Genomic DNA, 19,515 nt, shown 5'->3' with positions numbered 1-19,515 from the left:
TATATAGCAGCCATATCAATATATCGTCTCATTTGCAGTAGCCTTGACACATGTTAACTCAATCTTCCCTAAACAGACAATAGGGGTTGTTGCACGAAGTTAACAAAATATCTGCAGAATTAAATATAGTGATAAATGGTTGAAATATTGGTGTTTTATACAGCCACGTGTCTTACAGTCGTTATAATTGATTTAAAGAAATGATACCCTTGAAATGAAGCACAAAACAAGTTGTTTAGAGTCGTGTAGCAGATGCCAGTCCATTGAACCATCAAGTTGTATTGAACGGGTTGACAATCCACCAATAGAATTACATAATTGGATGCACGCGCTCGACGTCGTTTGACCTGTGACCTAACGTCTGCAGAATAGCATGCCGTCTGACAGATGAGTTGATTTAAACAGTTTTCTTTGCTTTGAAAACATTTCAAAGGTAATTCAACATAATGAACTCACGCTTGACTTTTCAAATTAGATAAAAATGGGTTAAAGAAGCTAGTTAACATTAATGACCCTTTGAAAAGTGAAATTAACTTCACTGTCCACTGTTCAGGAATTTAAAAGGGCGTTGCCTTGCTCAAGGCTGAATTGATAAGACGTTCTGAAAAATTGAGCCCGTCAATACAATGTTAAATAGGATTCCCTCTCAATGTCCAGTCTATCACAATTGCAGTATAGAACGTTTAGTTGTGGATATTGTTCCCGGACAATTACAAAAATGCAATTGTGATTACACATCTAATTGTACCTTTTAAACATTTATCACAGAATGGCGCTTTGAAATTTGATTTCAAAGTCGCCAGTTTGAAAAAAATTAAGCTTTATTTGACAAGACACCCACATGTAATTGTTGAAAAAGTCTTAACGTCTTAAACTTTCGAACTTTGTTGATTTTTTTAAATACCCTGTCTTCTTCAGTGTATGTATGCTACCATTAAAAAGACTAATTTAGCTAATGCGATTGAATTATTAGCTTTCGTAACCACTTGTATGCTTAAAAGCAAATTTCTGTGAATATTCAAAATAAAAATATGTCAAAAATCCATAAATAATTATAGTCTTTCTTTCAATAATTTTGACTTCAGTTGTGGCTACACAGATCAATAAAGAAGCTGATTTCGCTTTCGAACAACGGAATAATATTTTTGTGATTGTGGTGTCTGTATCTTATAGCCAATCCTGAAGCAAATAAAATATGTTATAAACCGTTTTGTTCGCCGAGAATAAAACTTAAGATATGTATAGTCACGAAGTCACCGGTATCGTTATGGCAAGAAAATTGTATGCTTTTGACACAGGCACTTGTCTCAAATTTGGTTTTCCTTAAAAAAAAAAAACATTCTGAGACAAGTGCCTGTTGCTTTTGACCACTTTTGATTAGAGAAATGCACATACCTCACCTTTTTAATCAGGTACCTGTGTTAAAGTATCAAAAAGTAAAATCACAAACATAATGAACTCAGAGGAAAATTCAAAACAGAAAGTCTATAATCAAATGGCAAATTTTCAAACGAATGGACAACAACTGTCATATTCCTGACTTGATACAGACATGTTCTTATGTATATAATGGATTAAATCTGGTTTTGTAGCTAGGTAAACCTCTCACTTTTATGGCAGTCGTAAACAATTCGATACCGACTTTACTGTACAATATATCTAGGCAAAATATTTGTAAAAGCAAAGCACAAACATTGAAGAGATGATAGAACTACACTGTAAAAATAGTGCTTAGAATTTAAACGTGTTGCAAGACTTATGTGCTTAGGAAAGTGTTTAATTTCTAAGCATTAAAAACTAAACATGTTTTGGCTCTCAGCACTTCGCACTAAACATGTTTTGGCTCTCAGCACTTTGCAATAAACATGTTGTTGTGCTAAACATGTTTAGCTACATCGTCAAGTATATGAAGCTAAACGTGTTTAAATTCTAAGCACTTTCAATATTTAGACACTTTCCTAAACACGTTTAGAATTACAACACATTTAGGCCGAAGACGGCATGCATACCACGTGCTAATTTTTGAGCGGGAAGAAGAAACAAAGAACCCGAAGTCAAAGGCCACGCTGTTTACTTCTGACCATAACTGACCGTAACTTAACTGTTTCAGAAAGGTAAGGAGTTATAATTATACTGATTTTTATTTTGTACTGCCAATTTTAAATGATTATTGACAGTTATAAGTATTATGTACAAGTACACTACCGTATAGTCAATGCAGGAGAAGAAAAAGGGGGAACCATCCCACGAAACAAGTGCTTGTAAGAGATTTTAGTGTTCAAACTATCTTGTGTAAAGATAAGAGTTGTTTAATGTTCTATCATGCAAGCTAGCACTTATTATTATATATATATATATATATATATATATATATATATATGTTCTTGAAAAGGAGTTCATGAGGACAATTTTCATTTGGTACTCCTCGGCAGATTATAATGGAACATAAAGGGAAGCGGAATCTGCCGAGTGCATCATTCGCAAAACCAGTGTCATATCGAGTTCATTGTTTTAGTAAGCACTTCCTAAATTCACAATCAACATTTGCTAAAAATAAATAAAAAGATGCTTGTTTTTCTTCAATAGTTATAAGCCGTTGTGCTTTCTTATATTTTTATTGATATGTATTGTTTTATTCTAGATGAGAGAAGTGCAGAGGAAATCATTTGCCTTGACATGCTAAAAGAGGAGATAATGCACAGTAGCAACTATATTGCTAGGTAAGAATCCGAAGTGTATTTGATTTTAAAAATGTCAATATGTATTTGATCAAATGAATGATATTAAGCATGAAAAGAAGTTTTATGTTAAAAATATCAATTTACTCATCAGTACATTTATGCTTTTATACCACGGTTCTAATGTTGTTATCTTGATCTTAAATCATGCATTTACTTTTTGGTGTTGTAGTTCGTATACTTATATTTTTAGATTAATTCTACTTAGTTGCTTATCAATATTTTTCTATTTTTCAGGCCAGTGACCAGCAGTTGGGTACTAAGAAAGGAGAAGCTCTTATTGACTTGTAAAATGAAAACAGGACATTTTCAAATTGTTATGATTGGTCAATATTATGTATATGTACATGTACGTTGCTGTGAATTTATGATTTTATGAGTTTATATTTGATTGTGTTCAATGATTAACTGGAAATAAACAATTACATAAATTCCTTTGTTTCATATCTTGTAATTTTGTTTTTAATCCTAGAATTAGTATAATAATAATTTCATTTTAAAAGTTCTAGACTGTTTAATGAATATTTGAAATGAAGAAAAAATGCAATAGTCGAATGTTGACAATTGAATTAAAGAAAATACTCATTCAGATTGAAAAGGTATTAGTCACAATCAATTTGAATTGGAAATTCAAGTTTCTTAGTTTGATGCATTTGGCTCCTTTTGTGATGGTATGAAAACATGTAGTATTGAGAGCTATCATACGTTTTACAGTCTAGCCTTCCGGAGTAATAGTTTATTTGGGGTCTAATGAAGTAACGGCTTATCGCACTAAAACGATAAACATGGTTCTTCACGGACCCTTTATGGTCTAAACATGTTTAAATTCAAAACACTTCACAACTAAACATGTTTCCTGACAAAACACTTCAGAACTAAACATGTTTCCAGATACAACACTTTACAACTAAACATGTTTACAGTCTAAGCACATTTTAGCAAAACATGTTTCTAGTCTAAACACTTTACATCTAAACATGTTTACAGTCTAAGCACTTTATAGCTTGACACGTTTAGGCTGTTAGCACATTAAATATTAAACATGTTTAGATTTAAAACATGTCAAAAATCGGTTTCACAAATGTGTTTAGGAAAGTGTTTAGGCTCTAAACACAATTTTTAGAGTGTAAACCCTGAAAAAAAAATGTTATTTTCTCTTGTTTCTTTTTCGTTTACATTGGAATACATATGAATAAGTTCAGAAGGTAGCAAACATTTAATTAGTTTTGTTATCGAATTATGATTTTATGTGGGAATATCAGAATTGGATTTTAGAGTATTGGATTTTTATTAAAAAAAAATACTTATAATTTGGTCACAAGTTTATGTCATGCTTGAATCTCAAAATCTGGGATTTTCTTATTAGCATACTAGATAGAAATACACAAAATGAAGATGTAATACTGTTGATATGAAAAGACTTCATATTTTAAATACAGCACTAGATTGATACAGCAACTGGGGAAAATGGTATTTCCAGCTTAGTGAAGTATTGAATGATTTATAGCAAACCTTTCTTAAATTGTCCGTTTATAAATTTATTTACACAGGCAAAGTTGACGTTAAATTGATTTGGCTTATATGTTTAGGTTCTTTATGTTCACATAGCTCTTTGAATGTTTCGGTTCGTATGTACACCCTTGGCTGCCCATTATTCGACTTTGACTCGGTGTTCCCAAAAAACTTAAAGCCAGACAAGCGATTTTGATGCATGAAATTTATAAAGCGTTTTCAATCTATTTTATAAGTAATATGATTTCTCTTGTCGTTTTACATTTGTGTTTGAATCCCTGCTATAGCTATTATGGGGTTTCATTTCTGCTGGACATAATATAATATATATTTGAACCTTTAGAAAATAATGCAGATGAGATCAAATAATTAGTCTGAACGCTTTGGCAATTTTATGACCATATTGTTTTAAATTTAATTTCTTTCATTGGTGGTCCATTGGGGCTACTCAAGCCATTACAAATAAACCATACCCCCTACCTCATCATATACGCGTGACTCGTCAGTCATTTGACAGCCCTCAATTAGTCACAGCTCTTAATGATGTATCATTAACAAACAGTCAAAGTCATTATTTCGAGCACTACAATAAAACTTTCACAAATTTTCTCTGGTAAATAAAATTTGTGTTCATATCTTAGTACATATAATCATTAGATATCAAATTTCAATTTGAAAACCAAATGTTTGTGAAGAGGTAAGTCGTGTGTAGCGAAGCTTATGTTTAGTTAAAGACAACAAACAAACAAACAAATACCCTAAAAAAACAACCTCAAAAATAGAAGAACCATACGGAAACGTTTTTTACCCTCTCCATCCAAATTCTGATAATTTGAAACGTTTTCTTTTCAGAATACGGATCTGAATATCTAGTAAGGAGTAAGTGAGTCTTTAGACTGTAACCTCAGGTTTGGAAAAAAATAATGTTTTCTATTGAAAGTAGGGAAAAAATTGAAAGTAGGGAAAAAATGTTTTTTATTGAAAGTAGGAAAAAAATGCTTTCTAAAGAAAGTAGGCAAAGTATGTCCATGTCAGAAGAATGAACTTTATACTTCATTGCCTACTATGAATTACTCAGACATATAAAATCTACACATGAGTGTAGAAAGAGACAAATGATAAACAAATTGTCAGCCAATATAGGTCGAATTGGATGTAACAGAAACCAAAAACAGTCATTATACAGAAAATACATCTCCAAAAACTTTGTAAAGAAGACTGATTCCAAACAATGAAAAAAATCAATGGACTCTGAGGTAAAATTTATTTCTTAATATAAAGTCAAAAACTCATGGCATTCCATCTAAAAGAGCATTACAATTATTTCTCAATTAATAAAGTTTAAAATGATAGCAGTGGTCGAAATCTGAGCTTTCTAGGACCATGCTAAGGTAAGAAAAAAAATCATAATTCCCAAGTCACCAAGCTTTTTGAACATGAAATTTTATTGTTGTATGTGATAATTCAAAACAAGGAAAAAATAGAAAAAAATAAATTTCATTGATATGGAAAAGAAAGAATCAATTGTAGTAATACCTACTAACACTGTGTAAAAAAAGTCAATAGCATATAAACAACGAATATTAGAACTTACTTTACATGTGTGTATTGTTCATTGTTAAAGGCCGTACTGTTACTCATATACTCGCATTTTTATTTTATGGAAATACATGTATGTAATATTGTTGAAACTGAACAATAAAATGCATGTTTTCTTTTTTTGAATAACATATTTGATTTGATTTGATTTAAAAAGTATGTAATAGACTCTTTAATCACTGTTTTCTGGTCTTTGGTCGGGTTGTTCAACTTGTTGTCTCTTTTACATAATCCCCATTTCCATTCTCAATTTTATCTTTTTAAAATATATAATTCCCAGTCGTTCTGACAATAATTGAAATATTTGCCACTGGTTATTACGCAACCAACACTGAAGCAATCAATAAATTTCCAATATGATACATGTTGTTCCTGTACGTGTTAGAGGAAATTGGCCCTACCACTTACATAAAAATTCGATATAGCGTATAATTGTGTATATACTTTTACTAATCGGCAGACGACATTAAAACTTTTTTCTTCCGCCTGAAAGAGTTATCCCGCAAACAATTGATTCTCTGACAAGCAATAAAGTATAATTAATTTGATGTTCTGTTACAAAGGTTTAAGTGTCATTTACAGTGACTGTTAACATTGATACTATTTTATTGGTAATACCATGCCAAAACTCAAATAAATTTTATCGAATGACAATCAATTGTGTTCAGCTTAATTTGAAATGTCCTATCAGTGTTGAATGTCTATCACCAGAATAAATAGTAATGTTTCCCCCAGTGGAGTAGTTAACTCGGTACCAGATTGTTCTAGATACTGGTTCCTCTCCTCTGGGAACTGTTTTACGATGTGCACTATGTCAAAGAACAGACAAGTTTATCAACAATGATAAATGTTACATTTTAGTCATTTAAAATTACTTATGCCAAGACTTGCTTGTTGGTTGGCGCAAAATAAACAAATTTTTAAATAATTCAATAACTCAAAAAATGTGGACGTTTTAAAAGAAAATGAGATTAGCGAGAAACAAAAAATAAATAGATGCTGCCTTTACTGAGTGTTTCGATGTTTCAACTAAAAAGCATATATTAATAGACATCAGACTTGATATAGATGCAAACTAAACTGAACACTTGCAAATGAATATATATTCACCTCTATATATGGCTAAAGTTTTTGTTTTTTCTTTGTAATGCATCTTTTCGGGTATATTTATGCTGCTACCAAGAACATAGCGCAAGGTTATTTTCAATTTTTTTGATCGAAATGACCATTTCTTGTTTGGCTGCTTTTGTTCACTGTCTGCTGTTCAATGAAGTTACGTTTGAATTAATTTTATGATGAAGTAATCTTATGACGCAGTCGCTTCAGCAATTATTTTGTTTTTCCATCGAAGATGTGATTTCCTTAATTCTAATGGGCCGTACCGGAAATTGACACCTGTCTACATACCTCCAGATCTACATCTACCCTTGGGGAACATGTAGTAACTGATATGCCAAGAAGTACCATAAGGTGTTTATCTTTTCTTATTGTGTGTCACTTTTTCAATTTTCAATCTTTTGTTAAATGTTGCATCATGATTAGTACATTGCGTCATTTAATTATCACTTATTATTACAGGTATAATTTACTTGGTTTTAGATTGCCAACATTTTCTCAAAGATATGTATCATCGAATGTAATTGTAAATGAATGTGATACATAATTTCCGTGCGTCCGAATTGCTTTTCTGGATTGATCTTTATGATCGCTCAAACCTATTTACATATGAAACACATAAATGAATAATACATATATATATAATTTAGGAGCAATCTATAAATATGATAAGAAGGGCTTTAAAAGAAAGGTCAAATTCATCGAAAGCAAACCTTTTATGAGAAAGTTGAAATCATACATTTAGTTTCCTAGTTCACCAAAAAATAATGAGATGACATCCATCATGTGATATGATTTCCGGCTACGAGACAACTATCCAAAAATGAAAAAAAAAAGAAAAAAATACCGAACTCTGAGGAAATTTCAAAACGAAAAGTTACCAAAAAGCTAAATCAAAGCTCAAACACATCAAAATAATTGTAAACAACCGTCATATTCCTGACTTGGTACAGGCATTTTCCGATATAGAAAATGGTGAATTTAGACTGGTTTTTGTTTTAACTAGCTACACCTCTCAATTATATGACAGTCGCAGAAAATTTCAACAGACTGCCCAAATAGCGTGGATTTAGACAATTCTCAGTCTATGAACTTATTTTCAAACAAAAGTTTCTTTTAAATTCGAACTGTATTCCTCAAGATGTACCAAACACTTATTCTGACTGGACATTGTAATTTTATGTCATACATGAACAATATGTAATAAAAACATGCAGATTAGTCGACTGCATATTTCATGAAAGTCTTGCTTTTTTATTATGATTTCGTAGAGCAAATTAAGGAACCAATGGTTCGTCATGATTATGCTATAGTCAGCTCATTGACAATTTTAGTCGACCTATACACTCCTATTTGTATATCATGTATGTCATCCCAACATGCGACTTATCATCCATGAGTTGGTAAGAGCGACTCAAAAGATGTGACTATCAAAGCAGGAACTTTTTACCCTTCCGGAGTATCTGAGTTCACATCCAGTTTGTTTGGTGTGGTTCGTTCGTATTGCCCATTTTTTGGTTTTCTGAATGTGTTTAAATTTTGTGGAAAGACTCTCTACTGTATGTCTGTCGTAAAAGGCGACGGATTTGAGTTATGTCCCCGTGGTTTTGGTATCTTACTTGAATAAGAGTCAACAAGTTTATATTACCAATTATTTTATTCTTTAACAATTAAGATAATGAAATATGTCATAAACTTAACAAAGTTTACAAAAATATATGTAACAAATATACTATGTTATTTTTCTAAAGTCAAATGAGAGGAAATAAAGGAAAGATGTAGGAAAATATAAGCAAATTATAGTGTGAAAATAGAAAGAATAAAATATATACATTTACATCAGAAGAATAGATGAGAAGAAAAATGTCAGAAGAATAATTAGGATGACTTTGAATTTTCTACATTGTGAGAAAAAAATAAAATATACATTTCTAATTTACACATGTTGCGTAGAAGTGCACATAAATAGTCTACAAAAGACAATAGAATAGATATAGAAACAAATACATGTATGTATATACAATGAAATAATTTTGGCACTATTATTATAGATCATTATAATTAGTTTGTATACGTCATTCAACCATTGCACTCTGAGGAGACGACATTTCCTCAATATCCATGAGCGGGGACTCCTGTCCAAAGTTGTCGTGATTGTGCATGTTCATCCAACATAAATTGTCCGTATAGTTTTAGATTTTCATTAGAACGTGAAGAAACCGGTGTGAAGCCTGGAACCATTCCGGTGAAAATTGGATTCAGAGAAGTGATTGGTGACAACGCTGCTGTCACGTGTGATGGCGTCGTAAAGAATTGAGCAGACGAAAATGGTGGTGATCTATCGAAATGAGGAGACGTCAATGATGATGCCCTTCTAAAGTCATTCGAAGTTAGATTTTTGCTGTAGCACTTTGGTGTAGATTCTGTCAAACGAGATATACTGAAATTTGTCAAGAGTTGTTGTTCATGCGAACACCCGGAGCAACGCCCAGTGAAACTCTGTTTGTCTGTTACTGTGAAGGTTTTTCCACATTTTAAGCATTCATCTTGGCTGTCATCTACAAGAAAAATGGATAAGATACTTAAGTACAATAATTCTAAGCTTCTAAAATTAGACAAGAACAATAATACTGGTTCAATTTTCTAAATCGTTAATGCATGTTAGTGTTGGCGACTTTTAAAAAAAAATACTCATTATAAAAGAAGATGTGGTATAATTTCCAAATATACATCTTTTCTTCAGAGATCAAATGATGTAAATATTTACAGCTAAAGTTTACGTAAGGCTTTCAACAACAGGCAAAACCATATTCTCTATAATTAGGCAAACATGGTTGCTGTTGTATTAAAGACATTCAAAGCTATAAAACTTAGAGCATATTATCATAAATTATACGTCAGAAAGTGTTATCTTTATCTATATTATAGAATGAAATTCAAAACAGTGTGGCTGTGGCCATTGATTGACACATTAAATTTATCCATTGACTGGGACAATTTGCGTGAACGTTTGTATGTAACGACTACTGTTCACGACGTATCTACGATAGACATTTAAACTGTGGGGTCACCAAAGGTTCTCAACACCTTAATAAAGTAATTCGAAAAATTAATCAGAAATAACACGATGTTTTGATTTATATCAATTATATAAATCAAAACATAAAGGTTATTCCTGATTAATTTTTCGAATTATTTTATAATTAAAGGCGTTAAGAAACCTTTGGTGACCCCACAGTTTAAATGTCTATCGTAGGTACGTCGTGAACAGTGGTCTTTACATACAAACGTTCACGTAAATTGTCCCAGTCAATGGATGAATTTAATGTGTCAATCAATGGCCACAGCCACACTGTTTTGAATTTCATTCTACTTACTTTCATGTGTTTTCATGTGAGTCCTGAGGTTACATTGAAGAGCAAACTTCTTTCCACAAACTAAACATTCATGAGGCTTGTCACCTACAATAAATATTGAAAGTTGGCATAAATAACAGTCGAAGGTAAAACATATAGAAGTCTAATAAACTTGAGGAGGAGACTAGATATCATAAAATTCTGTTAATTTGTAAGAATCTGTTTTTTATGCGACTTCCTTTATATTTTTAATTGGTATAATTCTATTTACATTATGCTATCTAGTTTTATTATATTTTATATATGTTTAAATTTTATTTTCAATAATGCGTTCGAATATCATCTATATTCTATAGCACATGTTTAAGATATTTAGTTCTGTGGTTTCTTTCCTTAGACTAAAGATGCGGCATTTTTTTAAATTATCTAAAAAAGATGTGGTTATTATTGCCAATGAGACAAATCTCCACCAGAGACCAAATTATATAGAAGTTAACAACTGGAGGCCACCGTACGGCCTTCAACATTGAGCAAAGTCAATATGTATATTTTATATGTAGCTGAAATAAGTTTTTGTACCTGTATGTAGCAATAAATGATTTTTAAGGTTGGTCTGTTTACTGAATCCTCTATTGCAGATTTCACATTTGTATGGCCAGGATCCGCTGTGGACGTACATATGACTTCGTAAATCTCCGGGGGTCGGGAACGACTTGGAACACATGTTACATTTGTGTGGCTTTTCCTGCAATAATATAAATTAACTATGTTACTATATATAAATACTTCATTAAATTACTATATAAATCCTTTGTTATATTGTGATAAAAATATGTGCAGACGTAAAAGTATACAAAGATAGCATTGGTTTGATATTAAGCTAGCATTAAACACTAAATGTTTTGAATTTCGAACAATATCACGCAATTGTATGTTCTGACGTCTGACAATCATTTAGGGATTTGCCTTCCTCTGATAATTTTGAAAAAAAACTACCGACGTCAGAGCAATCTCGGACTAGATAGACCCATTTGATGTATACTGCTTATAGACATACTGACCGATTAAATATTAATAGACACTGCAACTTCCGTAAAAGCAGGATGTAGTCGGTGTCAGAATATACAAATGTTATTCTATTTTTGAAGATATGTTAATATACATTTAGTTATTTTGATTACATGCATCTATAATTATGGCCCAACTCTTTAATTGTTAAATAGAGGTGAAATAGTTACACGCAATTAATAATGGAATATTCACACGAAACAGTTATACAAAAGACTATGGAAATGTCTACGCAATTGTTACAAGAAGAACAATGAACTTTACCTTATTGTGGGTCATTCTGTGATAGTAAAGGTTAGATGATGCTGTGAATCGTTTGCCGCACACTTTACACTGGTGTGGCTTTTCTCCACTGTGGATCCGGCGGTGGGTGTTCAGAGAGGAAGAAGTCGAGAATGCTTTGCCGCAAACATCACAAGCATGGGGTTTCTCACCTGAAATCAGAAATAACTTTTATAAATAAAATGTAACAATACATATTATTATGCTTCACGTTAAATAACGTGTTTTGATTGGTTAATATACGAAGATGATATTCTACTTTATGTCTTGATATGTAATGTATACTGCAATATTGATCTTTAAGGTGCACTTGGGCTGTCTGGTTGATGTCTCAACATCGTATACTCCAATTTTATTATAAAATGAATAACAGAGTTTTATTCAAATATAAAAAAAAAATAGGTGGCGTAAAATATAAAAATGTTTCATCTCTAGATGGTTTCTTTACAGTATGATCAGCTTAATCGGAAATAAGAAACATGTCACAAAAGTATTTTTAAGTTGATAACAAAAAATAGTACCTGTGTGGGTGCGCATATGTCTTTTCAACAAAGATGGACGGTCGAATCGTTTGCCACAGACTTCACATGGTAGCCACGTTCTTTCTCTATTCCGCCTGACTGGTTTCTCCGTGAAGTCTGGGCTACTGCTGGTTATGTCGGATTCAGTAGAGTCTGTTGGTTTACTGGATATTATCCCACTGCTGTTGTGACTAGAAGCGGATATGTCCTTGCTGGAATTTAGACTACTCTCATGACTAGAGCTAGGGATTTCTGTACTTTCTGATTTTACATGTTCATCTTGGTCTTCACCACAACTTGTTATATCGCTCAAACTAGAACGACAGTCATCCTCTCGAGACAACTCTAAGGAAGAGTTACTGTTCAGAACCGGTGACGTCTCATTCTCAATCTTCATACCTACAAGTAGTGATAAGAAAATTATTTTAATATCCAAATAAAGTACATTTTGTTAGAGCTTTTAATATAAATTCAGAAAAACTGCAAAATTCCTATCCTTAATATTATAAGAGAACATTTCGTAGAGAGTTTTCGTATTGGCAATCATACCATATCTTCTTCGGTACTTATACATCTTCGGATTTCATATGTTTGGCTTAGAGCGTTCATGACGAAGGTAAATCCAGAAAAGCGCTTCGGACGCAAGAAATTATTAAACGTGTTGTTTTCAATTTTTTTCTTATTTCTAGATATAATTATTGGCACTCATTAAAAATCCGGTAATGATCATTTCTTATTGTTTTTTTTTTTTTTTTTATCTATACAGGAATATACTTACTACTTTCCATACACTCGTCTGCGTCTCCGACAACGTCAATTTCTTCTATGGTGTCGTCTGCCACCTCAGACTGGATGTTCACGTGATCAAAGAAGACGACGATTTCATCGTTTGGTTTGACTGGACGGATAGTTTGATAAATAGGCTGGTCCTTCACAATAGCAGCAATGAAGTTTACATCGTTTATGTTTCCAGAAGATTTGCTGAACCGGATCCAATTACAATGCCGTACCTTTCTGTTTTCAACATCACAGATTTCATCATAGCAACCAAATTTGTAACGAATCTGTAAAAAATAGAATGGAAAAATTTACTAAAGGTTTGACTGCTATATAAAATGTAAGTTGTAAACTTTTAGGGGTCGTTTAGCGACTTTTGGATATTTCTGAACTTGTGCTTGATTTTTTTCTGTAATTTTTCTTAGGATATAACTTTTTATTTTCGTTTTTCAGTTCAATTCTAATTTAGCGTTTTGGAGTGATATAATAAAGTTTTTCCTTTCTTTTTTTGTCCATATGTTTGCATGCTAATATTTGTGCTTGTTGAATGGAAGTTTTAAGGTTAAGTTACCACAACTACAGCTGTCCATATCAAATTGTAAAATAAGTTATTGCAATACATCACTGATATGCAGTAACCAAAGTCTTTATACATTTTATTTTAATGGTCAATTTGTCCAAACGTAGTAATCAATTACTGTTGTTATCTGAAGGCAATTTACCAATCGTCTTCAGCACTTGTTCTGTCGATTCGCCACGCGCCATTTGACAGACGACTGCACTTTCTCGTGCGTCTTGTCAACGTACCAATTAGAACAGGTTGCCGTTTCATTCATTGGATCAAATCAAATATCAGAACAAGATAATTTTATGCAATTGTTGTAATATCTTTTTACTTTAAAACCCTTTATTGTTTAAAGCAGGGATTAAGGTTCAGAGCAGACACTTCTGTGTACTTCAACAGAGATGAAGACACAAATTCTAAAATATTTATTGTACTTTAATACCAATTCAGAAGACACAAATTCTAAAATGTTTATTGTACTTTAATACCAATTCAACTTTCCATTAAAAGCAATGGTTCGAGTCTAACGCTCAGTATTGAACAGAAATGCTATTTTCAATGACCACAATGCAATTACCGTGCGGAATCACGCGGCGTGTTACGTCATTGTCCTTGGTCAATAAAAAGTATTTTTCTGGTTGATTAGTTTTGAAATTTTATTAATTTTCACAACAAAAGTCTTATTTCATCAATTCCCCTGTACCAAAACATGTGAAAGAATATTATCGAAAGAAAACAGTTTATCGTCGCCGTTATCTTTAGCGCGTGTTAGTTGCAAAGTATTGCGTCATGTGTGTTTGTTTATCTTCTATATCATGTATTACTCATTAATGATTATTACACTTCAAAACCTCAAATGTTTATCCATGTAATACGACCTGTTAACAACCGATCTGGATTTATTTGAGGCTGTTTTGGGAAAATCGTCAAAACTTGATCCATAAAATATTTGCCACTGGACGTGAAGCATATTGAACAAAATGGAAACGTTCCCATCATTTACGTATTTAAACATGCGACCAGAAGCTTTTGGAATTTGAGATATGGACTTAAGAAAAAAATACTCACAAATATATATAAAAAGATGTCGTATGAGTGCAAATGAGACAACTCTCCATCCAAGTCACAATTTGTAAAAGTAAACCATTTTAGGTCAAAATATGGCCTCACACAAGAAACCTTTGCTCATACCGAACAGCAAGCTATAAAGTGTCCCATAAAATGAGGTTGTTTTATCTTTAAAAACGTAGATATTCAATGTAATTTTGCCATCTACAAACCTAAGTCTTTGTTGTATATTTTGTATACAGGGTTTCTGAACATTCCAAATAGTTTTTTTTTAATTAACTTAAAGTACTTAGAAATAGGTGCTAAACTTTCAGTATTATAAAGTCGGTTTTCAATTTCGATGATATAAAACGTTTTTACTCAAAATAGTTTTCAGAACTTGCATAAATTACAATTCTGTAGTACTTTAAAATATTGATGACAAGAATTTTCAAAATGTATTTCTGTATTACTCATTTGAGAAGTGCCCTGTTCACACCTCACCATGCACGGGTCTTAAATTTATGTTTCAACACGGAGATATTGTATAATTAACTGCCCAGCAGTTCATTAACAGCTCTAATTAATGTCTCGTGTGTGTATCTGCTTTTGATCAAGCACTGACCGATAAATTTCAAATTCATAATATTACCCTTGAAATAAGTTCGTCACTGGTCAAGACTTCCAAATATATTTTTACGAGTTTTTGGTAATGCAAATATGATATGATTGGGCATAACAAATTATGTGTTAATCAGTTTCGGGACTTCTTTGTGAATTAAGCAAAGTAAATAAAATATGAAGCGTGAAATATTTACTTATTATATGTTTATGTATCACAAAGGTTTCTCACATTTTTGGGTTCCGGTGGGTATGTGATGGCTTTGATCATTTCGGAACTGTAAACCCCTGATGGGAACTTCAACTATGCTGTAACTTCTTTTGATCATAGTCATTATATGCTTCTACGGTTTCGATATTTATTAACTAAAATTCATATAATTTTGATTTTTATACGTATTCTCTATTGTAAAGTTGAATAACACGATCATTTATATATATTTTAGTATTTGTCCAAGAATTTCTGCTGTAGGGAGATTTTACACCTTCGGAACTTTCACTGACGAGACGTTTTGTTAGTAATGCGACTAATACTATCATCTGAAGTGGCGGGTTGTATTATTTCTTAGAAGTTTTGTTGACTTACGGAATTATTAACTTGTTCACTTATTTATCCTAGAATTATATTAATAAATAATTGAATAAAAGAAATCATCAAAGTGTGTGCCGAATTTTAATGGGTCTATTGTTGAGTGTGTATCTTTTTCACAAGTACATTAAATTGTTTTTGTATGAGGTGATACTTTAGAGCATTAGTGTTGAGTGTTCTTACATTTCACTTCCGACCAGGATTTCAGTCAGTTAAAAAAAATAAACTCCTGAATAATTCGAATAGCTGTAGTATACTACTATATAAAAAAAAAAGTGAGATAAACGAGTTCTCATGTGTCAAGTTATGTTGAGACATTTAAAATAAAAAAAAATGTGGACTATTTAGAACTTGATGTATATAGTATATACTTCTTTTATTGTTTTATTGTTGTTGACCTCTAGATATGATTAAAATGTTGTCGTTTGGTTGCTGTCGACTCGTTTAGACGTGTACCCAACATCTTCCCTTTTATCATACTTAGTATTTTTACACAGAACATATCCTATACAGAAATTATAACTCATATATATATATATAATTGATTTACAACATTTATGAATAAAAAGAGATTAAAGATATATGTCAATGAGACGGCAACCCAGCAACACAAAAAATACATGCACGTTTCAATTGATAATATCGTAAAACTTTATTTTTTGGACTATGCATATCCCATAAAACATATGATTTATCCCATCTAAATAAGTTTTATTTTTGATTCTTTCAAATACTCTTCTCATTAATATCTAGATTGAAAAAAAATTAAAATGAAGTAATTAAAAGTTTTAAATGCAATTAAACATTAGAAAGGTGTTCAATATTTAGCCAGTGTCAACACCAAAAGCTTACTATGCACCCTATAAATTAAATATATATCCTTTTCTTTCCTGATTAAACACCTATTTAACAAAAGACTTTTTCAGATGTCATCTTGTACTTTAAGATTGTTTCTCGCTTTTTTGGAGAGATTTTTGACTAATCGTTTTAAAAATCGAGGTGGTTGATCGAAAGTGTCAACAAGATTGTGTTAAATTTCTTTGTTTTTCACTCTTGGTGTTTATGTTAAGAAGGAAGATGCGATTCATAAAGTACTATGTGTTATAGGATAAACGTGTAGGCATCGGATTATCTTCTATTTTATTGATGTTTAAGTCTACATGCAGTTATGTAGGTGTTAATATTTAAAGGGAAATAATAAGAAAGAAAGAAAAAAAAACAAATTGCCAACAGAAAGGACATATCGTGTTCAGATTTAAACTTAGTATAAAAACAAAATGCCTTCCTTTATACATAATTACATAGATAAATCAGAAGGAAAGATATTCCCTATTACTAGTATACTAGGATTAGAATGAGGAGATGTGGTATGATTGCCAATGAGGCAACTATCCATCAAAGTTCAAATAAAGTGGATGTAAGCAACTATAGGCCATCGTACGACCTTTAACACTGAGAAAGACCCATACCGTATGGTTTGCTGCACAAGGCCATGTATATTATTTGTACATCTTAGAACGTGTATAGATGGCATACAATTAAATAGACAAAACCAGTCTGGTCCGTTACCTTAGAATATATCTTCAACATGAAAACAATTTCCAAAAACTTGAAATCCGTTTTTTTGCACTTTTTTTATGGGATAGTATATAATAAATTTCAGTGCTCTGATGGTAAATTAGTATAATTCTATTAAATTATTCGAAAAATATATAGTAAATAATGATCTAAATTATGTACGGTTCATATACCAGTATTTCATTGCTACATGTATAATGCCACAAATTTCAAGTTTTTTAGGACTTTCATAAACTTTTGCTTCTTTGTATATTTATACCTATAATACAAATGTACAAGGAAACAAGAATTCTTTATAAACATTAAATCTTTAGCTTGAAATCGGAAAATTAAATTAAATTAAATTAAAAATAATTATAAAAATAATGTTTTTTTTTACGTCATAACCCAATCAAATACAAAACTTTGTGTGTTTCTCAAAATGGATGATATTGAAAGATTTATTTATACTCGACCCCGTTGTAAATATTTCATTTACATAATCATTGACAACTAAATACTAAAGTTTTAAAAGAAGTACAAAAATTCAAAGAAACTTTTTCATATAGTGTCACATGCATTATATAAGGTTGCAGAATATTTTTAGATAAGCGTTAATTTTCGCAATTCCCTTTCCAAGAAATCAGTGCTATAATTCTGTAATAAATCATGGCAGTGACAAATGACTATATATCTTCAAACAAATAAAGTACAAATACAAGTACTTCTCTGTGACTAATAAGTGTCTAATATATAAAACTAAAGTTAAACTTACATCAGTAGCAGGAAGCTTGGAAAACACTTCTATTTTGTCTAACTTGAAGACACCTTCGTCCGGTCTGAATATCGTACCCGCAGGAATAAATGTATTGCTCCATACAGCTACGGACATTTCTAAAATGTTCTTAGGATTTGGATGCAATGTCAAAACTAAACTAAACTCTTCTGGTATTAAAACACACGAATCCATTTTGAAAAAAAGTTGCTATGTTCTTTTTAAATTCACTTTTTACGAAAAAAACATTTATAACCGTAGTTTGCGGTTGTAAGTTAAATTCTTTGAAACTTTTTTTAAAAGTTGATTTAAAGTTTAAACAAGTGTCTAGTCGCGTAAAAAGTTTTCTTATAACTTTGCCTACGGGATGATATAATTATATCCTAATGGTCACTAACTATTTAACTCATCATTATGATTGTAGTGACCACTGTCCACCCTGTATATATGTGATGTAATGAATAGCATCTTATTTGCTGTGATTTGATTGGCTGATTTGATTTCGCTACTTGTTGCTTTCTCTATGTGAGACTTTCACACTTCATTGAGGCCTTTACTAGGTTTTTTCTGTTTGTCTAAAAGCAGGTAAATGATTGGTTGTCGTTTGTCACAAGAACAGTTATTGCCTTGAGGAATATGCAAATATCAATAATTATAATAATATATTAAGATTATATTTATATTTACAATCTTTTCCAAACAAACGAGGAAAAAAAATAATTGAAATAAAAAAAAACATAAAAAAAGTTCTCTGAAAACGGAAACAGTGTATTTCGAAAAACTTTCAGAAATTAATTAATAAACATTTTTAAGAGTTCAATAATACTTTATTTAATCATCTGAATAATTTAAAGACATACGTATCATAATTATAAAATACGATTATAAAAAATATGCAAATATTTTTTTTCATAAAGGCATGCAGCCATATAGCTGTAAATGGTCAATAGGAACTATATAAAAATTTAAGATAAGCATAAACACGCATTTTTTTAATTTCTCTTATTAAACCCGGGAACATTGAATAACTATTTACGAGTTACAGAATCTTAAATATTTTTCAGACATTCTTGCTTCCTCCATTAAAGCATGGAAGTATTATATTGACAATATAATACTTCCATGATTAAAGTGAACAAAAATTCTTACAGCTTGTGTTCGAAATTTCGAAAATAATTGTTAATTTCAAATAATATAGAAAAAATTCATGTTATACCAAGGATGTCATTTGTAAGTCAAAAGAATTCACTGATAGTTATAATAATTGGCGTGACTGTTTTGAAGTCACCAACATTGAAGTCTTTTACTCCTTGTCTGATTCAAAGGAAGAAGATCCTATATAAACGGTACTTGCTAAAAACATTACACGTTTAAAGTCCTTTGAAATTTATT

The 19,515-nt window shown here is 31.3% G+C and overlaps 1 protein-coding gene and 1 long non-coding RNA gene across 2 annotated transcripts; one reads left to right on the top strand and one right to left on the bottom strand.

Moving 5' to 3' along the window:
* The first annotated feature begins 1,716 nt into the window (after positions 1-1,716).
* On the top strand, positions 1,717-3,139 carry LOC143078018 (uncharacterized). The gene is made up of 3 exons (XR_012978998.1): positions 1,717-2,114; positions 2,642-2,720; positions 2,976-3,139. It is a non-coding gene; the product is annotated as an uncharacterized LOC143078018 (long non-coding RNA).
* Positions 3,140-8,718: 5,579 nt separating this feature from the next.
* Positions 8,719-18,532, bottom strand: LOC143079119 (uncharacterized). Its single transcript, XM_076254309.1, has 7 exons — positions 18,124-18,532; positions 12,971-13,256; positions 12,193-12,591; positions 11,654-11,823; positions 10,901-11,066; positions 10,343-10,426; positions 8,719-9,523 (listed from the first exon to the last, which is right to left on the bottom strand). The coding sequence occupies exons 1-7, from the start codon at positions 18,316-18,318 to the stop codon at positions 9,078-9,080; spliced, it is 1,746 nt and encodes a 581-aa protein (XP_076110424.1). The 5' UTR covers positions 18,319-18,532; the 3' UTR covers positions 8,719-9,077.
* Between the last annotated feature and the right edge of the window lie 983 nt (positions 18,533-19,515).

This window comes from Mytilus galloprovincialis, chromosome 6 (assembly GCF_965363235.1).
Source record: "Mytilus galloprovincialis chromosome 6, xbMytGall1.hap1.1, whole genome shotgun sequence".
NCBI classification, from domain to species: domain Eukaryota; kingdom Metazoa; phylum Mollusca; class Bivalvia; order Mytilida; family Mytilidae; genus Mytilus; species Mytilus galloprovincialis.
The sequence above is the reverse complement of the archived record's forward strand: the minus strand, read 5'-3'. Positions and strand labels throughout refer to the sequence as shown.

Coding starts and splice junctions, on each gene's coding strand:
- LOC143079119 (XM_076254309.1), bottom strand. CDS start 18,318: ATGGATTCGTGTGTTTTAATACCAGAAGAGTTTAGTTTAGTTTTGACA. Junction 12,592..12,970: donor AGACGAGTGTATGGAAAGTA/GTAAGTATATTC, acceptor CACTACTTGTAG/GTATGAAGATTGAGAATGAG. Junction 11,824..12,192: donor ACATATGCGCACCCACACAG/GTACTATTTTTT, acceptor TTCTGATTTCAG/GTGAGAAACCCCATGCTTGT.